Source organism: Podarcis gaigeae (assembly GCF_964106915.1).
Source record: "Podarcis gaigeae genome assembly, chromosome: 2".
Taxonomy (NCBI): Eukaryota; Metazoa; Chordata; class Lepidosauria; order Squamata; family Lacertidae; genus Podarcis; species Podarcis gaigeae.
This window is the reverse complement of record NC_139679.1, coordinates 83,844,715-83,864,353: the sequence shown is the minus strand read 5'-3', so window position 1 is coordinate 83,864,353 and position 19,639 is coordinate 83,844,715. Positions and strand designations below refer to the sequence as shown.

The window sequence follows — 19,639 nt, the reverse complement described above, 5'->3', positions numbered from 1 at the left end:
TCTAAGCAAGAAAATAAGCTTTTAAAATTCTTTCTGCTCCTTTTGAACTTCTCTTTCCTTGGATGTTCTTTGAAAAGGGGCTTTCCCTTTCACTGCATAGCAGACTGGACTTGATCTTGCCTCAGGCAGTACTTTTGAAATGGGGCACTCTCCATCTGCTTTTAGTAGAAAATTTTCCATTCCTTTTAGTAAAAAGTTGTGACAGATTAGCTGTTTGTTCCCATTTTGTAATGACTGAAAATAAGAGAAAGAGGGTGGAGTTTTTCAGAAATTGCTCTTAAGATAGTGTGGAGTAGAAGAGTATTGGCAGGGTGTGGGGAATATAGATAACATCAAGTTAAGAGGCAATATTGATAAAGAAGAGACCCAAGAAATTATGCAAGATGAATTGGATAATCTGTTGAACCTGGAGGAATGGAATAAAATGCAATAGCCATAAACGTCATGCATCATATATTTATTTATTTATTTGTATCTGTATCTCTGTATGTGTGTTTTTAAAATTCTGATAGTTTCTAAGTCACTCTCTTTTCTGTCTGCTTCAATTTGTAATTCATATTCCAAGCCGTTCTGAATAAAATGAAGCTCTGTGTTCCCCATTTATTCTTAGGTGTAAACTAGAGATTGCCCCCTCCACCCTTTGACAGAGGCAGATTAAATCTGCCTCTCCAGAGTGAATTAAAGCTGCCAGATTACAGACAAATAGTTCCTGTTATATCCACAAGGTAAGTACAGTGGTACCTCTGGTTACGAACTTAATTCACTTAGGAGGCCCGTTCTTAACCTGATGTACCACTTTAGCTAATAGGGCCTCCTGCTGCTGCCGTACCAGCGGTGCACAATTTCTGTTCTCATCCTGAGGTAAAGTTCTTAACCCGAGGTACCACTTCCGGGTTAGCGGAGTCTGTAACCCGACAACCCGACAGCTGTATTGGCTCCCACTAGATGCATCACCAGAGCTACAGCAGACCCTTCTGCCTCAAGACACCATGACGGACCAGCTGTCCTACCTCTAAGGGCACTTCCTCTGTGCATGATGTTCTTCTTGATTGGCTCTTGCTTGAGTTCTGAAGGAAAGACGTATTGCTCTATTTGTCCTCATCTGGGGTGCCAATCATGTCATTAGTGGAGGGGAAAAGATGTAGTAAAAGATCAACCCCCTGGCTCTTTTTACAGCATAGGTCATTGGGCAGCTGTAGTCGGCTTGCTAGAGGGACCCTTATAGTTGGCGTGGGAATCTGGCTCCTAATTTGTATGGTAATTTTACTGTGTAGACAACACTTTATAGAAACAACTATTTCCAATCTTCCTGACAAAATTTGCAGATTATTAAACATAGCTATATTCCGAGCCATTAGGTATGTAAATGTCATTCACCATTAGGTACATGAATTATATGTATTCTTTGTTTCAGTAACATCAGAAAAACAGATGAATGATTTGCAGATTCAGATACCATGAGGTCCACAGCACCTACACAATTAAACACCAATATATTTTCATAATGTATGCCACTTGGTTCCTATTGTAATCACTTTCCAGAACAAAATATGCATTGTGATAGTCTGTTGCAATTACAGTTCGTTATATCAGTGTCTTATGCTTTGATCAGTTGGGGCAGGAGATGGAGTGCAACCTGTTGCTGTATTCAGGGTTCTCTGGACTTGGGGGAATGATTTCAGCAGAATATTATGGGGTCACAGAACAAAATAAAGCAGAATAAATCCACCACTAATTCACTATTACTGTGTCAATAACTTGTTGCAAAATGCACCCTCAGTTAATAAGAGTAATAATAATAATAATAATAATAATTTATTTATACCTTCCCCCATCTGGCTGGGTTTCCCAGTAAGGGCCCTAAGCCAAGGTTTTGAATGACATGTTAACCTGGGCTTTATGCTAACCGGGTCAATTTTGGCAATTAAAAAAACAACTTTTGGAAAGCTATTGATCCACAATGAAAATGAGTGCCCCAAAACAAAGTTGGAAGAATTACTCAGTATACCATGTATGGAACCACAATAGGATATCTCAGTATGGAGGTTGGTGTCCTCCTTTCATTTCCTTTTTCTAGCTTGGAGTTGAGATCTTTAAATGTCTGCATTTGCTAATTCATTTTGATTTTAAATTATATTTTAAATTATATATGACAAGTATCTTATATGTATGTATGCATTTCAAATACTTATATCCCACCTTATAATTTTGTGAGGCTGTTAAAGCAGCTTATGAAAGATTCTTAAAATAAAATCACTTCCTAATCTAGTAGAGGAAGATAAATTGCATGGTGTCCCTATGGAACCCAGGATTATTCTTGTCCTTTCCTGGTACCATACAAAGCAGCAGCTCCCACCAAATCCATGGGAGTAGGGCTGAACAGCTGGAACTTGCTCAGCTGATGGTGGAAGAGATCTTCCCTTGCATGCAGTTGCTAGGCAGCAGGTCCTCTGGGGTAGAGCTGAGCAGCTGGATCTCATTCAACCCATAAGTAACATTATGGCCAAGCAAAGTCAGGAGATGACTATTGCTCTAGATTTCCATTCAGCTTAACTGCTTTTGATGGCTGGTAGCTACTAGTTGGTGACTACTAGCTACTGGACACCCCACCTGCTTATCGGAGGCTTGTGATGCCAATGAGAGAGGAAGAAGTTGTGAGGTTTCTGCATGTAGCTGGCAAGATGCAGCCGTGGGTGTGATATACACTTGCTTTTGGAAAATGATGCCAGCTCACACTGTTTGCATGTCCACAGATACTTAATCTGTATATTTATACATAGTTTTTAGTATAAATACAGGGAATAGCTGTGGGTTTTAGGAAGAGGTTGTAGCTTAGCAGTAGTACCTCTGTTTTCTTCTCAAAATACTAATTACCAGTGCTGGGAAATTGCTTTGCTTGATACACCCCGGCTTTAGGATTCTTTTGCAAATCAGTTTTTGATCAGAAACAACATGAATCTGACTTATTAGAAAGTGTTTTTGTTACATATTGTTCCAAAATTGGTTGTCATGATCTGGAAGAAAACATGATGAACAGCTGAGTTGGTTGGGTACAGTTAATTTTCAAAAAGTTCTTTTTTGAAAGTGCTCTTTGGGGAATTTTTAATACTGGGTTGGGAATTTACTTTTGAATTAAAGTTTGCAAAAAACAATTTCCAAATAAAAAGTATATTGTGTAGATAATTATTTACTAAAAAGGTTACTTCTGAAGGGACTATTTGGCCTTGTCCCACCACACCTTTTGAGTTCTTTAGTGAAGGCCACCATGTAGAAGGACCATCATTTAGTGTAGTTTGTATTGCTGTAGTGTTAAGTGGGAGGGGAAGCCTCAAGTTGCCTATTACCGTATGTTCTCAGTGGGTTATCAATCATTATAGCAGTGAGATGAAGGAGGCCAAACCTGAAATAACTGCAGTTAGGTAGTCTTATGCTAATTTTTGTTGGTACAAAAAAGTTGGGGAGCTTTTTTGGCAAAATTGCAAAACCAAACAGTTTTTGCAACATATGGCAACCCTAAAACAATATCCAAGACTGTGTGGTCCAGCAGTTCTGTATTGTCTTTATGCTAAACACAGAAGTAAGTCTCCAGAAGAAAGTTATTTCACAATGCATCTTCAAATGAAAATATATATAGCATGTGAATTTCAATTACAAAGGGCAATGAAGTATAAACCTATGCATTCTTTACAGAATGTAGCGTAATATGTCAGTAGGATACATTTCCTTTCCCCCTCCTGCTACTCATGTTTGCATTCCCTTGAAATACCATAGCAACTATGGGGTTATGGAAACTATGAAAGGATCTATGCTCAATAAGGGAACAACTGAGCCAGGAGACCAGGATTCAAATTTCAGATTAGCCATGAAGGTCACTGGTTGTCGTCGGGCCAGTCACTGTCTCTCAGTCTAACCTATCCCACAAGGCTGCTGTGAAGGTAAAATGAGAAGTGGGAGAACCATGTGTACAGTGTTGATGTCCTTGGCGGATATTGATGTAATAAATAAATACTATTCCGTCTATATTGCTGTACAGTCAGACATGCTAGAAGACCCTGGCTGTTAGGCTTCAAGGGAGGAGGAGTAAAATGAGAACAGAACCGGGGGTGGAAGGAGGAAATCACCTGCATGCCACAGAGAACAGTAATATTTTAAAGCAAAATGGGGGGCGGGGCAATAAATCCAAATGGGTCCAGCTCAGGGCATTTGGGTTCTTCCAACAAATCATAAATGGTTAAGAATAAAGTTTTAAATATGAGTGACAGGTAATGTTTGGTCTATAGATTTCGGCCAATTAAGAAGGGATTTGCTTAATGGTCTCTTCTAAAAAGATGTCTGTTAGAAAATAGACAGTGGTGAATACTCTGCCTGCTCAATACAGTGGTACCTCGGGTTAAGTACTTAATTCATTCTGGACGTCCATTCTTAACCTAAAACTATTCTTAACCTGAAGCACCACTTTAGCTGATGGGGTCTCCCGCTGCTGCCGCACCACCGGAACACGATTTCTGTTCTAATCCTGAAGCAAAGTTCTTATCCTGAGGTACTATTTCTGGGTTAGCAGAGTCTGTAACCTGAAGTGTCTGTAACCTGAAGCGTATGTAACCCGAGGTACCACTGCATAGGAAAGAAAGAGTTTTGAGCTATAAGGTGGTAGGCCCAGGATTTTATGTTAGGATTTTTTTAAACCTAGAAAAGCAGTTTAGTGGTGGTATAAGCTGTCCAGAGAAAGTGTAGATTTTCCTTCCTTGCAGATTTACAAAAACTGTGTGGGAGCAAAGGGGGCATTGGGCAGATGTTTGAGGTGCTTTAAGTATAGGATATCCTGTGTTTGTTTAATGGGTACTACATATTCTGTGATTCCCTGAAAATCCTGGTCTTACTGAAATGGTGGGGTTTTTTTGCCAAATCACTCTGTTCATCCTGTACTGTTAGATTTTTCTGGATAGGGAGAAGTATTACTCTAAAAATGAATTCTGAATGTATCTATAGACAGGGAGTTTCTTATTTTCCCTTCAGAATTGCTTTATTAACTCTGTTATATTAATAAAAAGATGGCATATTTTTGCAAGATGAGTAGGGTTAGGAACGTGACCTGTGCCCAGCATGGCTGAAGCCCAGCAACCTGTCTTTATTGAATTGTTCAGATTTTGTTATGAGGTTGTTTAGTCCATTGCCATTTTTCTTTGTTGCACGAAATGTATAGAATCATAGAATCATAGAATCATAGAATCATAGAGTTGGAAGAGACCACAAGGGCCTTCGAGTCCAACCCCCTGCCAAGCAGGAAACACCATCAGAGCACTCCTGACATATGGTTGTCAAGCCTCTGCTTAAAGACCTCCAAAGAAGGAGACTCCACCACACTCCTTGGCAGAAAATATGTATGTATGTCAAATATGTATGTATGTCAAATATATGTATGTATGTCAAATATGTATTTGACATATACCTTATAATTCACTGCCTTTATCATATACCCTCGTGTGTCACTCCCTAAAAGGTGGAGTGAAACATATAGGTCACTGGAGTCTTATAATGGTCGCCTTTGCCATGGCATTGAGGGGTCATTTTAGTTAGAATGTGCAGGACTTTATATAACCCACTTTGTATAAGTGAACAGAATGTGACCCAGGCTGCCTGTGCTGTTCTTTGGAAAGAAATAATTGCACTTTCAGTAATGTTGAATGGGGTGCGTGGGTTCATTCATAAACTTGGTGTATCTATCTCTATAATCTCTTCAGTTCTTTTGAAATTTGTAATGGCTTGGAATACTTGAATATTTGCAGTGAGATGGGAAATCATCATGGTTTTTTTCCCCGTAAGGGGGTTTCTCAGAAGTCAGAAGTTATTTTGGCGCTCTCTTGATGTGGTGACATGATTATGGTTTGAGCTACAAAACCTGATAAATAAGCACTCTCTGACCTTTCTCTGGTCTGTAGTGTGTTTAATTCATTTGGCGCAGGCAGTTGAGCTCAATGGATTTTGGCTTCCCAAAACATTTGTCCAGTGAAAGAGCTATGTGCCTGAACATGTGCTGCCTGATCCTAAACAGCAAATCTTGGAAGTAAATCTCACCTAGTTTAGTGGGACTGAATTTTTAGGAAATTTGCTTAGGGTTTGTAGCCTGTGGCTATGTTTCTCAGGGGACCTCTGGGGGTAAAATCAAACCGATGCATTAGCAGCACTGAAGTGACTTTCCTAGGGCACAAGCCTGGGCACTGTGGGCCACCCAGATGACAACCCCCCCCCCCACACCAGCCTCGCTGACGTGATCCAAAGAAAAGCAGAGCAATACGTTTGGCACCAGCTTGGCTGCAGAAGTTGAAGGAAAAAGGCATACAAGACGCTATCCAACCATCTTAGGGACTCTATTCTAGTCTTGTGTAGGGTTTACTCCTTAGCATTTTATTCTCCCGAAGATGTCACACAAGGCAATGGATGTTTAGAATCAGTTTTCCTTCTCCTAGATGGGCTACCTTCCCAGGTTGATGAGCCCCATTTGCCCCTCACTTCCCTCTACAGCACATGCAGAGGATTGAGATCTTGACCATTTGGCCCACTATTGATCTTGTCGGCTCAATCCTGTGGAGACTGTTGTCACATGCAGTGGAAGTCTCTAACTCCCTGAGGGCTGGAGACCCATCAGCTACCCTCACTTGGTTTAGCCAGCCAGTTGACACTGTTTCCAGGGTGTGATAGGGATTTTTAAAATGAATAGTTACTTATAATGTTTTTATAAATAAAATAAACAATGTTTCAAGGGGAGCTACTATTTTTGAGCCTGCAAAAGCAACATAAAGATCTAGCTTTATAACAGTTATTTGGTTCTGATTTTAAAATGTTTGCACCACTGACAGTTTTTCTAATTAAGTAATATATGGAAAGTTGCATTTGTCTTCCCCTGGAAGTGATTTTTAAATATTAACCTTCCTTTTTCTGTTTCTTCTTAGTCACGGTTTCCTTTTTTCTGTACCACAGACACTTACTGTTGTCAAGTTCTCTTATTTCTCTTTCATTAAGAGGGCATCACAACATCACAAATTTTCCCTATTTTGGAAAACCTGTTTCTTACACCCTTAGGAGGAAATGAAAAAGGCAAACTAATAATAACAGTTCAAAGCAAAGCACTTAGTAAAGGTTAGCATTTACCTGCTTTTTCTAGAAAAGCACAAATTTGATAAGTACACTTCAGACAATGATGTTTCTTAACGGGCATAAAAGTAATGAAGTTTAATATCTCTACACACTCATAAATATCATCCACATCTTACACTCTTAATATACAAAAGATGAACTGTGTGCTCAAAAGGCAATTGGTGCAGCCTTTATAGAATATTTTTTTTTTAAATAAATATTTTATTTAGGATTTTGCCTTTATAGAATTATACTATTTCAGGTGGGGGAAACCCATATCTGAATGTTTCTTTAAAAGGAATATTAACTCCCCAGCATAAAATTTGCAAGGAGGCCACAGTAGTGATGAAGGATGTGGGACAGATTAATATAGCTAGCTAAGCAAAATGCTAAAAAGTGTGGTTTTCTTTCATGTGGCAATGTCAAATGCATCTTCCAGTTTTGCTGACAAGGAGCCAGCAATCAAATAGCACTTTTTTGGAAAGGCAAGAACTGTGAACACTGTTTCCTGCTTCCACCCTTTTGAAAATAGTACCCCGAGCTTTAGTCAGATGTTTCCCCATTGGTTTCTGAAGTGAGTTTTCAGTCATTTGCTGTGTTCCTCTGGTCTGTACTGATCTTGCCCACCCTCCTCCCATCCTGTTGTCAGTGGGCGGGTCTCAATAATGAGCAATATTCAGTTACACTTGCTTGACATACTCAAGAGCTTTTCTGCTTCCTGTTTCAGTGGAGCACAAGAGCTGCCTTAGATAATGCTATCAGAAGCCTAGCGCAGCAGCAGGAGCACACTTTGATTTCCCCAGCAGCTACGTGCCAGAGACGACGCTGCAGAGGGAAGACTTGCTTTTGCTGTCATAGCTGGTAGACCAACAGAATCAGCTGTGACATCCGAAACTGCTGCTCCTTCAGCCACAATGGTGGCAAAGGATTATCCATTTTATCTCACAGTCAAAAGAGCAAACTGTGGACTGGAAGTACAGACAGCGAGCATCTCAACAAGAGAAACAGAGGTATGATTGGTAGATATTTGAGAGCCTTTACTGCAGTTTTTCTTCTAGTTGAAAGAATCTGTTTTACCTGGGGCAGAATAACAACTTGGAATCTCCGGTACTGATCTCTCACATTTTGCACATAGAGGATCTGCACAACTTTGCTTATACTCTACAGCAGCATAAATTTGATATCAGAATATGCTTTGACGGTGCTTTTTTCAAGGGGGTACGCAGGGGTACACATACCCTTAAACATTTTGTGAATCTTTGTACTTTTGTCCATTTACTGTATTTATTTTTCTGGATTTGAACTATAAAATGGTGATTTCCTTGAGTCAAAATGAGAGTACCCCTAAACATTTTTAAATAGAAAAAAGCACTGTGCTTTGATAAAAATAAGATTCATTTCTGGAATAAGTAATTGAGAGATATGCACAGAAATGCATATATTAGTGTTTTCTTTTAAGGTTGATTGTGCATTTCATAGGAAAACAGATTTCATGCTCAAATAAATCATTGGCATTCACAGGTACAATCCTTTAGGTTCTCAATGCTTATTTGTTAGTAAGACTATTTGAAACACTTTCATTTTCACAGGTTCACAAATAGAATCAGGAACAAGTGGCCAACGGGCAGAGGCTGTTACTGACTGCTTTAATTGAACTCTTTACAAAATACAGAAAATATTTAGAACCCATGTGAGGTCTTTTCTGTTTTTTATAAAGAAAATTGGACTCCTTTTAATAGAGTTTCTGTGAAGGACTATCTATCTATATATATATCATCTATCACCTATCTATTCTAACTAGTTAATGAATTGATGAATATTTATTTCAGAGACTATTTAGGTCATCATGACTATGCTTTTTGTGGTGATGGGGCATTTTAGCATTAGCTATTTCCGTTAACTATATAAAATTTACTAGCTGCCTAGTCAAAGCTATATTTACTCAGAAATATGCCTATTGTTATCAGTGAGATTTAACTACCAAGAGAGTTGCATTGTCTGCCCAGAAATCACAAAAATAGCAGACCCTTTTGAAAAAATGTAATGTTTAGTAAACAAATAGGAATTTTGCCACCCTTGTCTCTTTCACACAATCCTTTGCACTTGAAGTTCATCTTAATAGGTGTTGTTGAACTGTCTTAGGTACGCAGTTGTATGACATAATAAGTTTCCACAATTTACTTTCTTGGAGATGTATAAAAAAGGTTTTATATGGGTTGTTTAAATCAGCTGTAAGAGTTGATTCCCCCCTCCCAGAACATAAATTATGAAATAGTAATAATCAAAGTATTTCATTCAGATTATGATGATAAATTTATTTTAGCAGATTAGCTCTGCAGCTCTGATTTATGTGTTTTAGTGTTATATAAACACAAACATTGATGATGATGAAGAAAGTGCTCTGCTAATGTGTAGAAGTGATAAAAGACCAGTTGAGTAGTTCTTCACAACAGCGGAAAATCTTTTCACAGAAGAGAAGCAAATAGAAAAACATGGAGTAAAATGCTATTTTAAAAACAGAACTCTTGAGAAGCAGGAGGGTATGCGTATATTGTCTAATAAGTTGCTAACACGGACATTAAGACCAGTATAGTTCACCTTACGCTCAGAGGGTGCATTCACCTATGATTTTGTGATATTAGGTAGTTAATCAAAGCAGCTTTGAGTATCAGCAATCCTTGAGCTTGAAAACCCTTTGCTGCTTTGTGAGCTTTAGGTAGCTGAAACTGGCTGCGATCATTGTCAGCTAGTAATATGCACCAAATTTCTTAACTGAACAAATACTGGTAAAGTAAAAGGCTTGGTATTATTCTATTTGTATTTAAACACAAAACAAAACTGGGAGTTAATATGCTCATTCCTCTCTTGAATCTTGTTATCAAATTATTTTACAAAAGGAAGAATCAATGTTACTTTCTTCATACAAATTTGTACTATGGAGTGTATATTTGTAAATACCAGGATTATTTTTTAAAAAAGAACTTACTTTATTACAAGGTATATATTGAGTGGTGTGAAAGCTGTAGTTTGTTTATAAATGTCAGTAATAAGAGAACACCTGCCCTCACACTTACAATCTCAAAGACACAACACAAAATAAAAATAGGAGGGGGGGAGCAAATTTAAGCGCTGTTTCTTAGTTGCAGAATTCTTCTAACAACCAGCTGAAGTTGAAAGATCTCAAGGTGAGGCAGTGTCAAAATTTGCTGGTATTATAGCAAAGTGGGTAGAGAAGCCCCTATAGCCCCATTCCTCTCCCTCTTCTGTTGCTTGAAATGGCTTCTGTAGATGACAGCTGAGGGTGGGTGAAGCCTGTTGGAGCTCATCTTTCAGCAGAGCAGGTGGAGAAGCCCAGCAGTGTCCTAGCCTTCCCTCCTAGTGGAATGGATGCTGTACATAACAAACTCAACCTGGTGGAGCTTTTGGTGAATGTTGGTATGGCAAAGCCAAGCATATGCAGGGTTGTGTCCCATGAAGTAATTGTGCTTGCAGAACAAGTTCTACTCAGACAGTAGAACTTCCCTTTCCTTTCCTCTCTTCCTCTCCACCACTATCTCCAAATCTGCTCCAGAGAGTGGGGGAATTTAGAGCAGATTTGAGGGTGCATGCAGGTGGAGGAGAAGGTGGGGTTTGTTGCATGAGTGGAAGTCATTCCATGAGCCCATTGATTTCATTGTCTACAACCCACAGTCCTTACTTCTTCCTAGGTTTCCACTTATGTGGTGTTACATGATGTGTAGATGGGGCTTACTGGGGAAAGTGGGAGAGGCTCTTCTCGCCATAGCCTGGTCTGTGGAATGTGTGATGCATTTAAAAATGGAGGAGAGAGAAAATAAAAAGACGACTAGCATGATAATTCTCCACATAATATTTTATTATATTAACTGAGGTCTAGAATGGAAGTTCTATTGGGGGAGCAATTACTAGTGTCAGGGCTTGCAGACAGGCAGGTAGTTAGTTCCTCCGAACCAGAACTAACAGGGCTCGAGGCAGGAATTCAGCCCATTAGCAGTTCAGCCAGCATGCAGTGACAAGTTACATTGTCTGAGGAGGCCGGCCAGAGCTGGCAGTTATGTAAAGGCCAGATAAGACCGTATAGGCTGCTTAGGTCACCTGACTCTTGGGTCACTGTACTGAAGATTGGACTGCGAGCTTCAGTACAGCCTCCAGTCTGCTGTGGTGCTGCACAACTTGGGTTAGCTTTTATCTCTGTCTGCAACCTGTACTGGTTGTGCAGACAGCAGGACATTTGAGCCTGACATTTGTTATATAGTAGAGATGCATTTCTTCTTTAGACTTTCTATCTGCGTGGAACAGATCTATCATTTTTTAACATAGTATTTTCAGTTGGCAATTTTGTTGTTTATGATTTTCTTCCATGTGCCCAGAAATTATGTGGGGCAATATTTGTGTTCAGAAACTGGCAAATCCATTCCTTTTTTTCTGGAAACACCACATGTAATTTGTTGGAAATCATGAAACCGACCTTCAAATGATGAAATCAGACATGCAACTTTTTCATATATAATGCTATTAATTTAGTTAGTAACTTTATCTGAAGTTCTAGAAAAGGCTGTTTCTTTGTGTAGTGCCAATAGTATCTATGCAGTAGCTACTACAAAATTATTGCTGCTTTTGCTAGACAGAAACCAGACAAAGTAGTGGTAAAAAGCTGCCAGCTAATAAATGGGACAAAGCAATTTCTAGCTTTGGCTAATCCAGCAAAAACTAAGAACTTTGAACTGTATGATGTAATGGGATAAAGACTAAAAAACAGAGCCACTTGATGCATTATAATCTAGTTTCATAATGTTAGTAAGCCATAATTCTGTGTTGTGCCCTAAGGGAGTGGCAATCATTGGAGTCAAGTGAGGCCAAGTACTACTAAAAGTAACAAATTCACATATTTCTCTTATTGACAGTACCCTGTTTTTAAGTAAGGATTGATATGCATATGTAGGTAAACAAAGTGGTCTTTATTTATTTATTATAATGTTTCTATCAGGCTTTCCCTACAAGAAGCTTAAGGTGGTTAACATGGTTCTCCATCCTCCCCATTTCATCCTCACAAACATCCTGTGAGCTGAAATAAGGTGACTGACCCAAGGCCACCCACTGAGCTTCCCTCTAAACACTACACCATACTGCAACTGGTTGCAAAAGACCTGCTTGTTTTTAGCCTCGGGAATTGGAGGCTGAATTTAGTGTTTTTCCGCACAGCACATACGTAAATGAGGAAATTTGCTCCAGCAAGAAGTAGTGATGGCTAGCAACTTCAGTGGGTTTAGAAGTGAATTAGACACATTCATGGAGGGTAAGGCTATTAATGGCTGCTAGCCACAGTAGCTACGTTCTACCTGCACTGTTGGAGGTGATAGGCATCTGAATACCAGTTGCTGGGAATCAAAAGGAGGAAAGAGTGCCGTTGCACTCAGGACCTGCTTGTAGGCTTCCCATATGCACCAGGTTGGTCACTGCAAGAACAGGATGCTAGAAGAGATGGACTCTTGGCCTGCTCCAGCTCTTATGCTCTTAAGGGGAGCTGCTGTTTTACCTTTTAGTGGTAGTTGTGTGAAGTTGTCTAAATGGTAATCTGAGAATAGATACCACAATAAACAGGAGAGAGAAAAAACTCTAAGATACATACAAGCTGACTAATAGTTTTCAAATACTGTTTGAGAATTACTAAGTTGCACGTGTAAGAAGAACCTGCTGCATCTGGCCAGTAGCCCATCCAGTTCAGCATCCTGTTTTCACAGTGGCCAACCAGATGACTATGGAAAACAGACAGCCAGAGCCTGAGTGCAACAGTACCCTCCCTCCCTTCAGTTTTCAGCAACTGGTATTCAGAGGCATTGCCTCTGACAGGGGAGGTAGCATGTAGTTATCAGGGTTAACAACTTGGGACCAGTTTACTTATGAGATTGCCTTACCCCACACATGCCCACTTGACCACTTCAATTGGCAGAATTGGCACTACTACAGGTGCCACATAATACCTGTTTTGCATTTGTAAGAACTCAATCATTTAGTGTGGCAGCATCTACACTTTGGAACTTCCTGTCTGTTGAGATCAAGCAGGCACCTTCACTGCACTCTTTTTGGTGCCTGCTAAAAACATTCTTGTTTAGACAAGCCTACCCACATGCTTAGAAAGCTGAGGTAACTTAAATCTGTTTTGTATGTTAGAGTATGGCTGTAATTTTTCATGATTTCTATTTTTTATCTTTTTGTAAACCACTTTGAGTTTTGTTTTGTTTTTAATAAATAAATAAATAAATAACAGCATAATACCCCTATACTCCATGAATTTGTGTAATCTTCTTTTAAAACCAGCCACGTTGGTGACTATCACCGGGTGGAATTCAAAGCAGCACTTTAAGGAGATTGCTGCATCAGCGTAAGCAGTTCTGCTTGCCTGATGGAACATTCTCCCCGCTACTCCCTTCCATGTACTCTTCTTGGGGGGTTCTTCCAACCATCCAAAACCTACTGAGGAGCTCAAGGCAAAGAGGTGGGGGAAGCCCTGTCAAGCTAGTGGGACTCATTGCAATGACTCCCACCAGCTGAATTACACTGGTACCTCAGGTTACAGACACTTCAGGTTACAGACTCCGCTAACACAGAAATAGTACCTTGGGTAAAGAACTTGGCTTCAGGATGAGAACAGAAATCATGCAGCAGCGGCAGCGGGAGGCCCCATTAGCTAAAGTGGTGCTTCAGGTTAAGAACGGACCTCCGGAACGAATTAAGTTCTTAACCCGAGATACTACTGTACTGAGCTGAATCCAGCCAAGTGTCTCTTGTTTCCGGTGAAGTGGTCTCAGTGAGAGGTTTCTTCACTCTGACCTCTCAGAGCTAGCTACCAGAGACTGCAGGGACTTTGGATAGAGCTGCCTTTACTTTCCTGGCTAGCTGTTATGGACAGCCTCTAGTTGCATAGCATCACTACCACTGCAAAGTTGAGAGATACATTCTGGCCCCTGGACAAGGGGCCTGTTGTCACTGATCCATCTCACAATTTTGGTACGTCTCACTGTGTTCCTGCTTTCTAAATGATTCCAAGTGTGAAGCAGACTGAGACAACATTACTCCAATAGAGCATATGGAAGCTGGGCTGGGAGGGTTTCTGGACAGAAGAAAGTGAGCCTAAAGGAGTTATAGGTGCAGAGTGCTTTGACAAGCTAGCTGTGAAGGATTCGGAAGTGATGAACGCTCTCCTTCCTGAGGAGTCTGTATCTCTGAGATTCTCTGAAAGTATTTTTAGCATGCTGCTTGATGTGGTGACTTCATATAGGAGCCGCTGGTTTACATACATTGGGCCCTTTTCATGTTGCATTGTCATTTGCTCATGAAGTACTTGAAGAGAAAAGGATGCAGGTTTGGGTAAACATGGATAAACCTAGCCCTCTGAGAAGCAGGTAAACAGGATACATGAGAAAGAGTTTCCTTCCCAGAAAGTCATTTCATGTGCAGCAGCTGAATAGTTTCATTTTTAAGTCAAAGCTACACACACACGAAGCAATAAACAATGTTGTTGTGAAAAAGTTTATTCATCAGCATTGTTCATTGAAAATTAATATTTCAAACATGCATCTCTTGAAAAGGAAGGAAAAGGAAAAGAAAAGAAATATTTATAGCTTCTCCTCCTGTTTCTTTCCTTGTCTCCTCTGTGCTTATTTATCTACTCTTCACCCTGTTGTATCAAGACTCAATAGCAGATATTCTGAGGCGACTTGAGATGCAGGAGGGAATTTTCCTAAAAATATATAGGTGATGGGGGGTGTTTTTGAACAGCCTTTTAATAACTGGACATCAGTACCATAAAACTCATTGCCTTCAGTATACACACACTTCTTTTTTGCCCTTCTGAAACTGTTTAGTTGCAATACATGAAATGAATTTCTGGCGAGGAAACTCTTATGTATCCTGTTTACCTGCCTCACAGAGGGCTAGATTTATCCCTGTTTACCCTAATCTGTATCCTTTTCCCTTTAAGCACTTTGTGAGCAAAGTACAATGTAGCTTGTAAAGGGCATAATGTCTGTAAACCAGAATGGATTTTGTTGCAGTTTGTGTGTTTTGGTGTGACTATCGTAGGTACCAGCTGGACAGTGCTTGGAATGTGTGATGCATTCCACCTACCATCCCACCCATAACAGTTTTAAAACAACTGAATTATTTTGTTTAAACTACATGTTCCTGCAGCCCTTTAAAAAAGAAGAGTATGTGTGAGAGAGAATGCAAAATATTGCAATTATTTATTTAAAACCTAATTTTAAATGCTTCTAGGTCGCTTTTCTATTACAAATAATATTCAGAGAAACTTACAAGAATATAAAAACAACATTATAACAGTGTTGCAAGTAGGAACAGTTAATCTCTCTCTCTCTCACTCACTCACACACACACACTTTTTTAAAATGATAAAAATCAACCTAACTTCAACTGAAATGAATCAAGATCTGTCTTGATTTCAGAATGATAAAAGAAATGTTTGTTGTTCCTGTGGGAAATTGCAGTGAAACATAACTATGCATGAGTGCTAGTTAGTGCATGGAGGGGTTAAGACAAGAGAGTTCTGTTCCTAGACTTGGCTAGGTCACACCCCGTCTTTTCCATGAGGGAAGAAGTAAAGCCTTCTCTTCCCGTTCCCTTTTTCTGTGTCATGTAACTGACCAAGGAAGAAATGCCTAAGGAAGCTCCAAGTTTAGAGTATGTGTTTGAAGCTATCTTTCTGTATTCTTTACCCAAGAGTATTCTGCCTGCGTTTTCCTTGCTGCTGCTTGAATAAATGCATGAATCTGACCTTTGGAACATTTTGTAAGTAAAACATTTTAAAATTTACTTAACAGTGTATGGCTTGTTCATTGCAAGAGTGGTAGAAAAAGGTGAGTTCTGTATGCAACTAAGCAGGATAAAAAGGTCTAACAACCTATATTCCTAACACTACACTGTTGCTTGACTTTTTGAGTTTAAACTCTGCTACTGAGGGTTTTCTCCTGCTAGAAAGTCCGCATTTTGAATCCATATATCCAGCCATTTTGTTGTTGTGGTTCACACATGTGGGTGACAGTGATCTATTTTCTCTCCCACAGCTCCTATATTGGTAAAGAGCATTTCAAAAGTGGGATTCAAGAACCCCTCTCCCCTGTTGCCACTGGCACTTCGGAGGAGTGAATTGTGGGCACCTCTCTGGGAAATGGGCTAGGTTTGGATTCAGCAGCTCTATCACTGCCTCTGCTCTGCCCACAGTCAGGCTCTGATCCCAAAAGACAATGATTATTCTTACTTGAAAATAACAAAGAGATTTTATTCAGGCTAATATCTGTACAGCCCTATCAGCTGTACTGTTGAATGGAATGTGCAGTGAATAGTATGAAGGGTGGTGTAAAAGTGTTTTAAGTAAATAATATACAATAGAACTAAAATTGAAGCATGTTACCCTCCAAATTATTTCAATGAAGACATTAATATATTTGTCAAAATTCATTAGTACTATGGTTGCAAAGTACTTTTTCATTTTACTATTGTATTTTTAAATTGAATTTTAGGACCCAACCTACTCTCTTGATGTAAATTTTTTTAACTGACTTTAATATATTGTTATATTGTTGTAACCTGTCCTGGACCCTTATGGTGTAGGGCAAGTAAGAAATCTTATAAATAAATAAAATAATGCTGTTCAGCCTAATGATGCTGACATTTCTGTGATATTTCTGCTGTGCTGTGCACATTAAAGCTCTGGTTGGCATTTTAGATTAACCACATGTACTGATTAAGAGCTTGAATTAGCAATGCTGGCAGGAATCTAAAGGTGTTTTAGCCACATCCTCTTGCTCATTATCTGAGGTCATGCCCAGGTCATTCCAGGAATATGAACAGCACCCAATTCTCTATACTGAATACTAATTATATTGAGCTGCATAGCAAAGGTGCTCATCACCATGCCAGTATGCAGAGTGTAAAGGTAAAGGAACCCCTGACCATTAGATCCAGCCGTGACTGACTCTGGGGTTGTGGTGCTCATCTCGCTTTATTGGCTGAGGGAGCCGGTGTACAGCTTCCGGGTCATGTGGCCAGCATGACTATGCCGCTTCTGGTGAACCAGAGCAGCACACAGAAACACCGTTTACCTTCCCGCTGGAGCGGTACCTATTTATCTACTTGCACTTTGATGTGCTTTTGAACTGCTAGGTTGGCAGGAGCTGGGACCGGACAACGGGAGCTCACTCCGTTGCGGGGATTTGAACCACCCACCTTCTGATCGGCAAGTCCTAGGTTCTGTGGTTTAACCCACAGCGCCACCCACATCCCTCATGCAGAGTGTACCAATGAAATAAAAGGCACTATCCAGGAGTGCTTATTTCCCTAGACTGCAGTTATTCAGCCAATACTAGAATGGCCACTTATGATTTTTTTGAAAAACGGAGATAACCCTGTTGATCCCACAGAAAAGGTACTTCTACAAGCAGATATACCAAGGATGCTTTTGTAACTCAAAGAGCCTTCAGGAGTGCAGCATTCAAAATCAGTGGCTTAGTTTTCCTGGGGTGTGTCTAAACTAAATATTGACCCTTGCTAGCTTGACATTGTTCAATAGATTATTTTCAACTTGGGGCAGAGACGTTTCTGAGTTCAAAATATTTTATTTGTAACCAGCTTCTATGCGTATTTATTTAGAAGTACCTTCCAGTGAATTCAGATTTATTCCCAATGAAGTTTCTTTAAGACTGCACCCGCATGTTACATTTCCAAAAGTACCCCCTCCCAACCTGCATAATTAAAAGAAATAGCAAAGCTCTGTCTAGTTCTAAATATTGATAGCTTCCTGTGGAATGGAGGTTGAGTGAGGCTTTTTCCTAATGTGGTTTTCTACTAAAGCTCAGTACTTGAGGTTATTTTATTATAACCATTTTATCTAGTGCCAATTTAATCAGTAGCAGACTAACACAAATAATATTTTTTTAGGCTTTCTGCCATCACAAATGTTGACATACCAATACAGTGTTGACCAAACTAGAAACTTTGAAAGTAAATGAGCATAGAAACTGTGCCAGGAATAAGGTGTCTGAAACAAAATGGTTCTGTTTTGTTTTATTTGTGAGGCCGGCAGATTGTATTTGAAACTAAGACTATACAGTATACTCTTTCACCTTGTAGAGTATTCTGTTACAGTGTTAAGTGCAGACTAATTTGTTTTCCAGAACATATCATTCTAGCCCTATTTAGTGCTACATTGCCCTGTAAATAATCTTGCAATCTTCTCTTCAAAAAAACGCAACCAAACTTTTATTTCTTGTTGATACACTTTTGGTTCTTGGAGTGTGATGAAATACATGGGCTAGCTGTTGTTGCTTCTTCTGCAACTGTCTTTATTTGCTATATTTCCAGTTACTTTATACAGTCCATTTCTGGAGAGTTGGTATAGCATAGTGGTTCCAGGCCATAGTACACAGCAGTGAGTAAAGGACCTTAACAGGTGTTTTGATGGTCCAGGGTGGGGGGTGGGGAGCCGGCCTCTGATAGTTTGGACCATCTTCCAAGAGTGGGAGAAGCACACCAGCCCACCCAAAAAGCTCAGTTGTATTGTTAAAGCTCACAGCACTCACCATTTGCCCTGCAATGTATGAGCAACTCCAGGCCTCACTGGCAGCACCCTTTTTGTATCTGGAACTAATCTGGGAATCAGTCTGCATGGCTATCAAAAAACCCTAATACAGAAGTAGCCTTTGTGATTGATTGCAGAGTTTTCTAATGAAAGGTTTCTTCAAGACTAGAATTTGTTAATTTCAGTCACAAATTACCCAGCTTGTGGATTCTGTGATGCAGAGAATGCAAGGAAATCATTTTATTGATCAGCAGACTGACCTGTGGTTTGCAGGCTCTCGCTGGGTTAAGTTAATAATGTATCAGTTTAATATAGGTTAACCTAATTTAAAATTCCGGCTTGCTCCAAAGCTGATAGTGGTAGTTTCCTTGCTTAGAGCAAAAAAATAGAGGTCAGTTGGAATGTATTTGTTTATTTCAAAGTTTTATGTGCCGCTTTCCATGGCCAAAACGTTCCCAATGTGGCTTATATCAAAATTGTAATTCATAATTTATCATGTATCAATAAAATTACAATAAAAGATCTAAAAATATTAAAGCACATGACCTCAACCCTGGTGATCAATCAGGTGACAGATGTCATAGCCAGATTGCTCTCAAGTTGGAGGGATATTTTCTATGTAGACTCCAAGGTTCTAAACTGCATAGGGAGCCTACCCTGTGTGTTCACAATATCACCTTAGAGTGCAGTGAAACGGTCCCCACCTAGCATTTCATAGCACTTTCCCCCCAGCTGTTCACATCACCACTAATGGCTTCATTAGTATCAATTTGATTTCTGTTTGTATACACATCAGGGAGCGTTGACACAACAGGTATGTCTTTACCTTAAGCAAAGGTGTTCACACCTTGGCTAGAGACTAATTAAGAGCAACTCAAGGACTCTAATTGATAT

At 39.7% G+C, this 19,639-nt stretch overlaps 1 protein-coding gene across 10 annotated transcripts in view; it reads left to right on the top strand.

Annotated features, from left to right (window-relative positions):
• ARHGEF3 (Rho guanine nucleotide exchange factor 3) overlaps nt 1-19,639 on the top strand; it is a 100,935-nt gene that overhangs the window by 65,110 nt on the left and 16,186 nt on the right. For 2 of the 10 annotated variants that reach the window (XR_014561267.1, XM_083727045.1), the window contains exon 1: nt 7,865-8,144. The exons of the other annotated variants lie outside the window; for them this stretch is intronic. Coding sequence is in view for 1 of the 2 variants with exons in the window: in XM_083727045.1 (XP_083583171.1) it covers nt 8,049-8,144 (96 nt within the window). In the remaining variant the exon portion in view is untranslated. Of the gene's footprint in view, nt 1-7,864; nt 8,145-19,639 lie in introns of those variants that run through there. 10 annotated transcript variants of the gene reach the window in all.